This window comes from Protomyctophum bolini (genome assembly GCF_963924005.1).
Source record: "Protomyctophum bolini genome assembly, chromosome: 5".
Taxonomy (NCBI): domain Eukaryota; kingdom Metazoa; phylum Chordata; class Actinopteri; order Myctophiformes; family Myctophidae; genus Protomyctophum; species Protomyctophum bolini.
The window spans coordinates 18712820-18727050 of record NC_137866.1 but is presented as its reverse complement, the minus strand read 5'-3'; the positions used below and the strand labels follow the sequence as shown (position 1 = coordinate 18727050).

The following is a 14231-nucleotide window of genomic DNA, read 5'->3' as shown; positions in this document are numbered from 1 at the left end:
TCAGAGGGGGGTCAGTGGCCAAATATATTCATTCAGGGTGTCCTTGGCGCTAAAAGGTTTGAGAAACACTGCTCTAAGCAGACTGAGTGCTTGTGTTTTTGTGCAGGAGATGTGGGCTAGGTTTCAGCACCGTGCACTGACCCTGACAGCAGCTGGAGACTCCTTATGGTCTCACACTGCACAGACTTGTTTGACAAAACCAATGACCTGTTGTTAACCCACGCACGCGCACGTACACACACACACACACACACACACACACACACACACACACACACACACACACACACAAATATACAATGATACAGACACAGGTAAACATTATACTTCCAGATTCATGGCTCAAGGCATAAAGGAATGCACAAACACTGCCCTCACACCCACAATGTGTACACATTATGTGCTTGCTCTCGCCTGTTTTGCTTCCTTAGCGTTCCTGTGTGTGTGTGTGTGTGTGTTATACTCCAGGGTCTGTATGGGCATGTCAGCTCACCCCATCCACTTCTGGAGAGGCCAACTTTGCCATTTTGTTGTCCTACAAAGCTACACAGGCAGCTTTGTATCTGAAGTTGAAACCAGCTCAACTTATTTGTAGCTTTGTAGCTGTTAGCTTTTGTAGCATTGGATGTATCTTTGTATCTTCATGTTTCTGGCTTCCATTGAAAAATAATGGTAGCCTGTATCTTTGTAGCTAGCTGCCAGTGTGAACGTAGCATCACACTCTAATATAGCTATAGGAATTAGGAAAGACTGCTTTATCTTTTATACACACCAACTCTCTGAAACTGGACAAACTGGTCTCTATAGAGCGCCACAGTCCCGCCCCCTACCAGGTCCCAGGAAATGATTCCCCGTTCATTTTCCTCATAGACATTTCAAAAAGTATTTATTTAAAGACCTTTTAAGCGTCGTACAAAGCCAACTCGAGTTGTGAGAAATCATGACAGTAAACACAATGTTTTGGGCCAAACAAAGAAGAAAAAACGGCAGGTTACAATACTTTTTTTGTTGTTTTTATTCTTTGTAATTATTTGTTTGTTGTCATGATTTGTCATAACTCGAGTAGGCTTTGTACGACGCTTACAATAAATAAGTTTTGAAATCAAACTGCATATATGGAGCACCAATTGGTGGTAACAGTTTGACTGCGGAATCATCGTTCCTTTTCATGAACAAAATGGTGTGATCGTTTGTAAATAGTGTTCCAAAATCTTCCGCGGCCCCGACAACGACAGCAACAGGTCATTACGAGCCATAGACTTTACATTGCGTCTCAATTTCCCAGAAGCCCTAGCAAGCCAGTGTGACTGATCTTTTTTCATCCGAACGCTCACCTATCCCACTCTGTCCGAGGAAAACCCTGTACGTCTTAAAACGTATTAAAAATGGTGAATTAAACAATGAAAACATAACTCATGTAACTCGTGGGAGAAAAGCTGTTTTTTTATCAATTAACTTGTGTAACTCGTGAATGGGACTGAAAGTGTTATTTAATGTATTTGTGTGTGTGTTTGTTCGGCAGGTTTGAGAAGGAATCAGCACAGTGTTTGGAGTCAACTGCCACTGTAATGCCATCTAACAAGTACGCGAGTACCATCATAGAGGACAGCAACAAAATGGCCGCTACTGTGAGTAACACACACACACGCCAAGAATGAAATGCCACCCTACATTTTTTAAATCAGCCTGAATCAGGTGGTGCTACAACAGCCCACTTAACGTTTTGGCCAATAACTCCTGAACCTTGGCTCGTACAAAAAACATATTTTTTCCCTGCATTGGATTCTCACTCTCAATCTATGCCCCAACCACAACCATCATCGAAACACACCTTTTGCAACTACTCCCTTAGATTTTGCCCAAAACTCACACAAACATACTATATCTCTGGGGTCATGTGATCAAGATGTATACGTTTTCCAAGTGGCTATACTGATTGCCTTCCAAAGTATGTAGGCCCTGGGTAGGCAACCCGGCCTGGTGGAGACCTGTGCTCCAATGAACACACTGAGCGAGTTCGATTAGCATTTTGCATTTTGATGTATAAAGAGAGAGGTCTCTCTATCTATTGTCACTGGCTGCCAACATTCATACTCAATTAGACTCGGATGGAGTGCTGGCTAAAGGCACACGTCCGCACCCATAATACCCCCCCCCCCCCCCCTTGCACAGCTGCATATTCACATTTTCACAAGCAGGAAACAGTAGTGAAGTGAAGCAAAAGGGGAAGTAATGGAGAGATGGAAAGAAAGACAGAGCAAAGGGACAGGGTGAAAAGAGGAGGACAGGAGAAGGAGGGGAGTGGTTTGAGGAGAGCTGGGAGGAATAGATGGAGGGATGAACTGAGGGTTGAAGCGCACTATTTATATACCTTCATGACCGTTCCGTTTCTGGTATACCAGTCATAACTACACTGTTACTACTTTTCCACTGCTTTCTCCGCTATATATCCGCTATATATGATGACGCTTTATTGTTTGTCTTGGTCTCATTGAGGAAGTTGTCCGTTAACGCTGCACCGATGATGACTTTATCCAGCACACACACTGATTTATTAGATGCACATCACACCCACGCACATGGTCCCCGTTCACCACATCTTCTCCTTCCTCTTTTCCTTTCCTCTCATATCTCACTCGACCCGAAGAGGAGACTTCCTTCCCTCTGCCTTCTACGTTTCTCTCTTTCCTTTTCTTTGACACTTTCTCACCCCCTCTCTCTTTCCCTCTCTTCTCTCCGTCGACCCACATGTATGGAGATAAGTGGTGTGACTATCACTGCACTGTAGTGCTTTTGCCGTGTGCGATATGAGACATAGAAACCCGCAGGTATTCAGTTCAACTTTGATCCTGCCGCGTGTGAGCTCATGTACTCGCGTTGGCGTTTCGGCGTGTTGGTTTTGCTCGTCTTATCCTAACATCTGTCTATATACTCGACAGGAAGAATGTCGGTGTGGGGGATAGTCTTTGTTATTATCGACATTCATGTGCAACTTTCCCATCATTTACGCTGAGAGAGACCGGAAAATCAACGCGTGTCTTTTCCTCCTTATGTTTGGTATTTTGGAGAATTTGGACCTGATCTGATTGGGTTATACAGTACCTCAAGCGGCCTCTGAGCTGGAGATACAGTTGGACTGCAGTAACAGCGTGACTGCTTTATTTTAGTAAGGGAAGCCCTTTTGAGATTTGTTTGCTATGTACAGTATATTGCAACATAATTTGTTTTTCAGAAAACTTAAGTCAGAATTTAGAAGGAGTTTTTTAATTGGCCTCAGGTCTAATTGTGTTAAAGGGATAGGGTGAGTCTTTCCCAATCCGAATCTATTTCTATTTATTTCAAACAAATATACATCCACCAACTTATTTCCACCTTCAGTTGTTTATTAATTTCTAGAACTCTGAATAGCCTATTGCACTCCATGCCCAAACAACTTCACATATGACTTGTGAAACAGATATACAGGCATGTAAACCTTTTTGCTTTTCAGCAAAATAAACCTGTTTTGAATCTCAAATAGGGAACTTGTATAGATCCGTGGAGACATTATTTCGAGGGTGTTGTGTCGACCACGGGTTGATCGCATGAAGGTGAGGGGGTCGAGATGACTCAGATGAGCGTGTAGCAAAAATATGTTTCATGCAGGGCTCGACGCTTAGCATTTTTCCAAGTAGCACGTGTGCGCCTAAGTTGAAAAATCTAGTAGCACACAAATTATTTTAGGAGCACGATGAAAAATGATGTATTTTTAAGGGGCGCTAGCCCCTCCTATATACAGCCTTTGTCCCCACACATCTGTATGTCACCGTATGATGACAAGAGCGCCCCTCACTTAAAGGTATTATGACATTATTTTTAACATAATTTTAACAACATTAAAAGTCTTGGCCATGGTCCTTCAAACGTGTCTAAAAAGTTTGAACTTTTTTTGAACACTCCAGTATTTCTTGCCAGGAGTTTTTGTGTGTATGTAATATGCATCCTGAGAAGGCATAGAAAAATACATTATTTTAGCCTGTATATGTCGGTAATTCCCCCTTTCCTGTCAATCACTACCCAGCTCCGCCCCCCCCACCCCTCAAGCCCTCCATACCTCTCCGCCCCCCTCAGAGAAAGGGACTGTTCTTTTTTTTTTCCTTTACAAGTTCACAGCATCTCAGCCATAGCAACGCTGCCAGTGCCAACGCACGCAACTTCTTCTCCTTTTATAACTATTTGTTTATAGTTTATATAAAATGTTATTTATAATAAGACTATCACTGCATGTATGTACTGAGGGGATGGAGAACAACATGTATTCTCTGCTGCAAAAGGAGAGGAGACTGGAGCAACACGGACATTTAGAGCCTTTTATTAAGGTGCTGAGTATACAAAACGACTAACGTTTCGACCTTGCGGTCTTCATCAGAGTCCACTCTGATGAAGACCGTCCGCAAGGTCGAAACGTAAAAGGCTCAAAATGTCCGTGTTGCTCCAGTCTCCTCTCCTTTTGCAACTTTGATGTCCCTGCACCTGTGAAGCACCGGATCAGCCGTTTTAGGCTTGAGGCGCGTTGGTAGACTCCCTTTGTAACATGTATTCTCTATTCAACGTCATCGTACGAGCAACAGTTGGTAAACAAATAAGGCACGTTCGGAAATACCGCACCGGAGCGCACTCGCCTATTAGTTTGCATTGCACAGTGCCAGTGGGCTTAGTGCGCTATTTCCGAACGCGCCTATGAAACTCGCCTATGAACTCGCCTATGAAACTTTATGTCGACCACGTCGACATAAACTTGTGTAATGTCATCGTCATCGATATCATACTCAATGACTATAGCCTATCATTATTCGCCATACTTTTAACGTGGATTATATCACACGAGCGTTCGCTGCGCGTTGCTATTCCACTGTATCGCATTACAAGAACAATAATGAGCACATGCAATCTACAACAGCTGGTGCACGCCACGAATCAAAGATTAATAATAGTCAAACACACAGCTAATGCGGGTAGTGGCAGTGATTGACTATAAATTAAAAGTAGGCTACCATGAAGCATTTCGGAGTGCTGCAGGCGATTGATTTTTTATTGTGAGTACACTCAAATAGTACTGCACAACAATTTAACACAAATCATTGCAGTATAAATACTTATAGTTGGGATTGGGACACGAATGCTTGGTATTGCTCCTGGGTTCATAAAAAGTTTGGTTGCAAATCCACTCTGAACTTGATGTGCGCACACCAAGAGTCCCTTCTTTGACAACTTGGTTGGAACGTTACCGTCAAAAATAAAATGCATCCACCTAGAGCGTGAATCTTCATCTAGGCCAGTTGGTGGAAAGTGCAAGGACTTGTGTTGATTGACACAGCCGACAACGGAGCAGATTGCTTTTTCTCTAGAAGCCATTATTATTATTATTATACTGAAACAAAGTCGCGGACAGAATGAGGAAGAAGAGAGGAGAGCAGGTGGAGGAGAGGAGAGGGGCGGGGATGAGGAGGAGGGGGGCGGGTAGTAGAATTGGTAGACAGGGAGCAGAGGAGAGGGGGCGGGGTTTAGCGTTACATTACGTAGGCCTCCGCCGTCCAAGCCACGAGTCATATTTGCATAATTATTCATAAAAGTCCAGACAGCGGAGAATACACTGAATGTTCAAATTTGGGTTTTTTTTGGTGAAATTGATGTCAAGAAAAGCCAAAGAACACAAAATATCTACAAAAATGTGTTTTAAATGTCACAATCCCTTTAACATGGGTGTGATTTTTCTTTAATGAAGTGATATGAGGTAGGGGTGGAAATAATATGTCAAAATATTATATCACTATCTTTTCAGCAATTATCACAAAATAGTGATATTCATCATATCATTGTTATGTTTGTTTTCATATAATATATATAATCAATTTGTTTTATGCTAATACTTTGTAGATAGATCGATAGTAGCTCTGTTCCATTCCATACCTCTAATACGTGCAACACATTAGAGCTATGGACCAGAGCTAGATAGATAATATGTTGCTCATGGATGGATAGACAGGCTATCCGTTTTTATCCTGCTGTTCTATCATGTTAGTGTGACATTCAGACAGTGCAGAGGCTGCTCGATGGTGAATTAGTATTGTAACATTCTCCTTGGATTTGACTGACTGACTGATATTAATACGGTAATCCAGCCAGTTCGGTCATTCGCATTATCATTTACGCTGGGCACACGCTTTTGTAAGCAAACGCTAAACAAGGGTTGTTTTTGATAAACATCAATCCGTCCACTCCATGTGTGTGCGCGCCCGTGCGTGCACGGCTGCACGCTGTTTCACCCGCGTTTGGTTAAAAGTAAGATACGTTTGAACTTTGAACATTACAAACAAACTTTGCAAGCAATTCCTTCTGAATCTGTGCTATCATGCTAATGCTATCCCGTTGAGTTCGCTCTGACTTCTTTTCTGTCTGCCGCTGACAGGGAAGAGCACGGAGCAGCAACACAGGGAGGGGAGGGGCGGTGGGAGCAAAGGGGACAGATCTTCAAATGAACGTTGTTAGCTTGTAGCTCTTCTCTTTTTGGCGAACGACACCGCCGTTCAGAAATATAAATTTAGGTATAGAACCACGACTATAGAATGTGCACTTGCTGTAGACAGAGACTTGTCTTTATCACGATTGAATGGTCAAATCCTGTAGTCGCACCTGTGCTACAAATTTAATTTTACAACTCGCACAGTGATATTTTTAGTCGCAAATGCGAGTACCTAGTTGCACTGTCGAGCCCTGGTTTCATGTGCTGTAAATTTACTTTGTTCTAAGATTAGAATGAATTAGGTATATAAGAAGAGATGCACAATCTTATTTCAGCAGACGATAAACACACATTATGTAGGCCAGTACAGTGGTACTGGCCTACGTTTGGCCGTGGCCCACGTCTGAAAAGGGTTTTGTGCCAGGGATCCCCAGAAGAGAAGATTTATTTTCAATATTTTTCAAAAGCTTTAAGAAATTGCAGATATACAGTACAAGCTCGCAACTTGTAGCTTGTCTGCTATTTTTTAATAGCCAATGTATAAATGGATAAAGTGCTTAAAATGATTGTGATGCTATGGTACTACTTCAGCTGGGAAGTTGGAACGCCAGGGTCCCTGCAGTCATGTGCGCGGCTGCGCGCATTGTTTATTCAGCCAAAATCCAAATCATGCTACTGCGCACAGTGGGCGACTGTTCAGCTTCAGTGGGCATGTTAACAGCCACTAGAGTAGAGGGGCAGGGAGAGGGGTGTAGGTGGAGACAGGTAGGTGTAGAGGGGTGTAGGTGGAGACAGGTAGGTGTAGAGGGGTATAGGTGGAGACAGGTAGAGAGAGGGAGGGAAGGAAGGAGAGAGAGAGGAGAGTGGAGGGGCAGTGAGAGGGGTGTAGGTGGAGACAGGTAGAGAGAGGGAGGGAAGGAAGGAGAGAGAGAGGAGAGTGGAGGGGCAGTGAGAGGGGTGTAGGTGGAGACAGGTAGAGAGAGGGAGGGAAGGAAGGAGAGAGAGAGAGAGAGAGAGAGAGAGAGAGAGAGAGAGAGGAGAGTGGAGGGGCAGTGAGAGGGGTGTAGTTGGAGACAGGTAGAGAGAGGGAGGGAAGGAAGGAGAGAGAGAGGAGAGTGGAGGGGCAGTGAGAGGGGTGTAGGTGGAGACAGGTAGAGAGAGGGAGGGAAGGAAGGAGAGAGAGAGGAGAGTGGAGGGGCAGTGAGAGGGGTGTAGGTGGAGACAGGTAGAGAGAGGGAGGGAAGGAGAGACAGAGAGAGGAGAAATGTAGGACACAAGAGTGATGGATATCCAGGAAGGCAAGTAAGTGGTGTCACGGCCCACAGGTCTGATAATGATGTTGATAAGTGACATTTAACTTCTATTAAATCAGGAAAGTTGTTAACTCTGTCCCCGCCAAAAAACTTAGCCTACGTTAATTGTTTACTCTCGGCAAGCGCCAATAAACGCACGTTACGTTAAGTCAGTTGTATAAAATGTTTTGATCCGATCTAATGGAAAGGCTACTGCTACTCACATTAGCTTCGGATGGCTACCTGTTGTTAGCCATAAGACTGGACTGTGCCATCTTGATTGCACGTGCACACACGTGTGCACGTGCACGCTTTCAGTCGCTTTTTATCTCCACAGAGCTCCGATTTACTCCATTTCTCTAATAGCATTGCATTATTCACCATGAAACTGTGTAGGAAAATACTGAATATGAAGGAAGGACATGATGAATGTTGCTGTGATGGTCGTGTGTTGGACCGGTATTTAGTTCCCAGTGCCAACTCTCACACCACAGAAGACAGTTATGTGTTACTGCAATAGACAGTGGCAGATGTGAAATTAGATCTTGATAACTAATAAGTTGTGTTCTTTCCTTAATCTTCTTTTAAATCCAAATAGCCAAAATTTGATTTGTATAAGAAACTGGATCGAATTCTGTCATCAGAAGTATGTTCCATGAATAATTGTTGCATTGTTGTTTGATTTAAATAACAATCATTAATCTTGTCTTTATTATGGATAATAAAATACACTGACTTATTCTATTTTCTAATTATTCTAATTAGCGCTGCAACGTATAATAAACCGTTAAAGCGGTGGTGTTTTTCACTGTCTGGCGATGGAAGCTCTCACCAGCCTTAGAAAACAACAACATAGATCTCACGCCAGAAAATGGTTGGCCACCCCTGCTCTACACTTTGCCAGTCCAGCTGTGCAGTCCAGGGACTGCAGTACACATGGGAGGAATCGGCAATTAAAATATATAAAAACAAGCTTTCAAAAGGCGTGAGAGTTTTGTTAGTCTTTTGTTTTGTCTTAGATAATAGAAGGTCAATGGGGTTGTTTGTGGAAGACAGAGGAGCCATCTCCCAATGGGATGAATCTGTAGTGGGAGTTTTGGTCATAAAAAAGGCACCTAGTTTCTTTTTACTCTCTGTTTGGGGGGATGCAGTGATAGGAGGAGGCGACATGAGAGGGTATTATATGAGGGTACACAGTGAGAGAGAGGGAGAGAGCGAAAGGGCTTAAAAGTGAAGAGCCAGGGAGAAAAGATGGAAGGCTTTGGAACTGTAAGGCAAACGTTTTAGGGAGAGGAGGGTTTAAGGGGGCTCAGAGGGATTGGTGCTTAGGCAGGACTGTGTTGATGTGAGTGTTTACAGGGTTAGAAAGAGGTTGAAGCAGGTGTAAGAATGTGTTTGGTAATCATCCTGGATGAACAAGAGTGAGCAAAAACGTAGGGCCATATTCATGAATTAACGGTATACGCGCATATTACACTGTACCTTGTACTGCAATTTGCACTAGCAAGATGTATGGAATTAGGCTCGGAGACCGCAGGCGTTTTGTTTTCATGGAATTAATGTCTGATTTACAAAAGCAGCAGCCAATTATGCACTCAGCAAATGGAATGGCCTTCAATCGTGTTTTTGCCGTTTGTAACAGAGCTTCTTCTCTGCTCTGCAGCAGTGCAGTGAATATGGGGTCATTAGGGTTAGTGCTGGCAGTGTGAGTGCAGTGTAGCAGCCAGCAACACTTACTTAGTTACAGACAGATGTGCTCCTGAATCAACATGTACAATCCAACTAAACTACCCGTATTTGACTTTTTTGTCGACTGCAATATTAATATTATGTGTTCTGATGTTTATCCACTTTCAACCTGGCATTCCTACTTTGGACATGTTAGACACTAGGGGCTATCCCTTATCCCTAAAAAAAAAAAAAAAGGCAAATTAGTTTAGGGATAAGGGATAAGGGTGGCACAAGATGGAGCTCTAGAGGTTCTGGCCACTTTGCGGCCCTCACATTTATCTTAAAAAAGAAAAGAAAAAAAAGAAAGAAATCGGCTTCGCATCATGCACCTGTAACCCAGCATGCCTTGCACTGCGTTGACGCGCGTGTCACGTGATCGGCTGTAGCCAATAACACAGGAGTCCAGTTCCTGTGTGTGGGCCGTTTTGTAAGGCTGTTTTCTGGAAATCTATAGGCTGTATCCGCCGTGATTGAACACGACGTCTTCAATCAAAATAAGTTTTTTCAAATTGATCAGAAAAGTATTGGTAAAAAAAACGTCGGTAATTGGTGGGCTTGGAGGACTCCAAGAAATTAAGATTGGCATCACAGCCAAGTCATTCCTTACCTCAGTCAGCAGCAGACAAACGTTCTCCTTGTCTTGTTCATTCCCTTTCTAAACCAGTAGTTGTTTAATCACTGTATTTGTCCGCTTCCTTATTTCCCCCTGAACCAAATCTCTTTGCGTCGAAACGCAGTGTGAGCTTGTAGATCTGCGATTTTCTAGAACGGTAGCAGAACGTTGGAAGATGGTCTTCATGTAACAGTTTAGCGTAGTTGACCTATATTACGGGTCTGTTTGGTTCCATTTGGACACAGTTAAAATGCCACTGAGGATTCCACTGTGTCTGTCTGTCTGTGCAGTAGTGCTGTTATTCAGCGGCGCACGTGGCTGCAGTTATTTATGATCACACATCTGTTTCACAGCTGCTATGGTACTCTCACTCTTCATCCACCTCCCAACCCAGCATGTAATTATGCCCTTGTATTTACCTCAGTCTCTTTATCCCTCTCTAAGTCTCTCTCTCCTTGTGTGGTATACCTCTGTCTCTCTGTCTCGCTCCTTAATTCTAAATCATATATTGTATTCTCTTCAACCCCCCTCTCCTCCTCTGTCTCTGTTTGTTCTCGTTATCCCTTTCAGCAGTTATCACACAGTTGAGTTCACCATCTTGAACACACATTTAACAAGTTCACTGAGTTCAATGCAATTTATTAGCACACGGGAAATCTGGCACACGAATACACTCAAATACACGCGCACACGCACGCACGCAGACGCAGCGGCACACGCAGCAGCACGCACACACACACGCACACACACACACACACACACACACACACACACACACACACACACACACACACATTCACTTCTCTTTAAAACATCCCTCCTGTAAGAAACCTTAGCTGATGTTTTGAAGATCAGCCAAACTGCAGCGAAATATCAGCACAGAATTGATGGCTATGAACACAGTTTAAGGGCTAATATACTGACACGCGTCCGTATGAAAATTCCAGCTTTTGTCAAACATTGTGCCAAATCACATTTCATAATAGGTGGAATTCACCAGCTACTCAGAGCTACAGTATATTACAGTCACAGCTCATGTTATGACACGCAATTGGATGAAAGTGAAAGGCTGTCTCGTACAGAATCAATCTGGTTGTATCTTTTCTTCCTAAATATCTTGATAAATATATTGTGGGTGTGTTATCGTGATATTATCGTATGGTGATTTCTTTGGTATCGTTATAGTCCACACACACAGACATACAGTATGTTGACTAACAAAAATGTTCTCTCTGTTACACACGCAGATACACACACACCCACACACACACACACACACACACACACACACACACACAACACACACTCACTCGCACACTATTTCAAACTTTCCAGGAATCACCCCAGTAAGTCATAGACTCAAGCTCAAGCCAACTCCAGATCAAGCCCAGACACAGTACAGGTGTTGCTAGGGAAACAACAGCAGTTACGGATGAAAGAAAAGAGAGTGAGAGGAGAAAGACGACTCTAAATCATTTAAACTCTACCAAGCCTTCCTTCTGCTGGCCTTGTCCTTTGGAATTCAGCTTGATCTTTCTGAAACGCGCGGCCGGCTTAGCAGTACTTACAACAAAATGAGTCAGGCTCGCCCCCAAAGCTACTGCGAGTGCATTGAGCTATTCATCATATTGTGTGTGAGTGTTGCATGTCTCTCAGTAACTTTCCCTGTTGAGTGAGGTGATTTGGCCTTTTTATTCCGGATAATTCTTTTTGGAAAACTGCAGGCCCATGTTTGATTTGCTAATCTGTTTTCTCACTGTTTGGGAGGGTTAAACTTCACATAGCATAAGAAGCACACACATCTGGGAGAACGCACTTTTACTTCTGCACATAGACAGCACTACAAATGCAAAGAATTGCACCGTATCTCTTAGAAATTCTACCCCGTCCCAGTTCCCTCACGTCCTGAACGATGACTAGGCAACCCAGCTTGGCTGAAATTTTAAATATGTCCTCCGATCAAGGACCATCATTTACTAACCATAGGTTACTTATGAGTTTGTAGTAAACACAATTTACTACAAACATTACCACAATTAGCATGCAAGTTACTACAAAATGACTCTATTACTAAATTAACGCTCATGTTTCACATTTTCCGTTCCTTCTCTTCCTTCCTTGCCTCCTTCTTTACTTGCCTCCTATTTCCTCAGGCGGTGGGGAATGGAGGCACACCTCCAGCCCAGGGCCTATCAGAGAATGACAGCGGTGTGGAGCTGACCAATGAGAACAGCCCGTTGACTGCAGCGGAACCGCCCTCCCCTTTCAGTCCCAAACAGAACGGCGACGCAGCCTCCCCACAAGGTAGCACACACACACACACACACACACACACAACGTAACATTTGCTGCCTCGTTTCTGGGCGAGCGGTGGTTTGTCACAGCACACAGCGGTCAAAGTTAAGCTTGTTGAACACTGACCACGACGCACATTGATCACGCCGTGGAACTTGCCGATTTGCTCGACACGACACAAGGCATTGCATGGAAATAATGGGTTTCAGAGCTCAGTGGTGCTGTTATTGCCACGTTCATGGTAAAAGGGCCTTAACACACACAAACAATACACTTTTTCCTGTCTCTGCTCTCTACTTTGGGTGCATGTGTTTGGTCCCATGCAATAACAGTCCGACAGGCATCAGTCTGACACCCTACCCAAAACCCAAACCTCACAGGAAGCCCACTGGTCAGTTTTAGTTTTCCGAGCTCCATCTTTCTCTCTCTGTTCAGAGGATAACCACTGCTCTGAAAGCAGCAGGAAGAGAAGTAGGAACAAGTCAGGCGAGGACGAAAGTAGCCGGGACTCCTCCTACAGCGAGGTAGGAAAACACACACACACACACACACACACAAACACACACACACACACACACACGCACGCACACACACACACACACACACACACACACACACACACACACACACACACACACACACACACACACACACACACACACACACACACACACACATATGCATACAGATACATATGCATACAGCATGGGTACATTTTTTATGTATGTCAACATATCGTCTGCTGGAGAAACTGGCCCTGGAGAGATAATCGTATACATACTGTAAGTAGCTACAGTACTACCTAATAGTGAAATGACATGGTTGATGTAGTCCTTGCTGATGGTGCATCGTTACAGATAGCCTATATCGGTGTGACTTTTGAACAATGAAAAGTAGATGACACTTTAAATCAGGTTACATATTGGCCATATGTTCAACTGGAGGAAATACAATGAAGACTGTGCTGAGACATGTGTTGCCTCTGGTGTGCAGTCATAAAAAGTGAAGAGTAGTACTTTAACAGCAGAACACGGTGTCAGAAGTTCAAGTGAATACAGCGGTAGAGTATTGCAATGGAACAGGACCTGTTAAGCACTACAGAATGTACTGGTTGAGAGGGACAGAGATTCAATGACTGACTTTAAATGACTGTTCCCACCAGATTAATTCATGTTCAAACTAAGGGGCAGTGTCAGTGATCTCAATGTTTTAGGGTTGTGCACGAAAAGGCCTTACCACATGTTCACACCTGCCTTTTATTGGGAAATACAAAGCAAAGATTTACTACATTCTAAACCGAAAGAAACATGGTTAACTTTACTGAAAGCAAGTGTGCTCCGGTGAAGGGTTAACATGGTGATTGCTGCTATCATCTACAGTATGCTTCTCGTGTTTTTGTTGGGGAATTTTCTTTGTCCCTATAGCGATGCTTTTTGCTGCCTTATAGGTGTGACTCAGTAAAATAAGGAATCTTGAGTACTTAAGACTACAGCACTACTACACACCACATACATAACGCTGCAGATCTAGCAGACTGAAGTGACAGCAAAGCTTTCTCCCCAGAGTGGGGAGAAAATCATTATTTGATTATAGAGTGGCGGTAATTTATTTCTTCTGTTTAAACCTGCTTTCTATGTCTTTCCGTTTGCTCTCACTCTGAATACTACCAAAAGAATGGAGCGCACAAAAAACAAGAGAAGAATGTCACCCACACCCACTGCTTTTAGGCATGTAACGATATATTGTATATCGATATATATCTAGGGGAGCTAGTGTGTGATGTGAAATGTGAGCTTTA

General features: G+C 43.4%; 1 protein-coding gene across 3 annotated transcripts in view; it reads left to right on the top strand.

Annotated features, from left to right (window-relative positions):
- The window catches only part of LOC308315845 (DNA (cytosine-5)-methyltransferase 3B-like), a 52946-nt gene that overhangs the window by 9086 nt on the left and 29629 nt on the right, over positions 1 to 14231 (top strand). For all 3 annotated transcript variants that reach the window (XM_080764051.1, XM_080764049.1, XM_080764050.1), the window contains 3 exons: positions 1523 to 1628; positions 12292 to 12442; positions 12869 to 12957. In XM_080764051.1, coding sequence (XP_080620177.1) covers positions 1569 to 1628; positions 12292 to 12442; positions 12869 to 12957 — 300 coding nt within the window. In that variant the 5' untranslated portion in view covers positions 1523 to 1568. The remainder of the gene's footprint in view (positions 1 to 1522; positions 1629 to 12291; positions 12443 to 12868; positions 12958 to 14231) is intronic.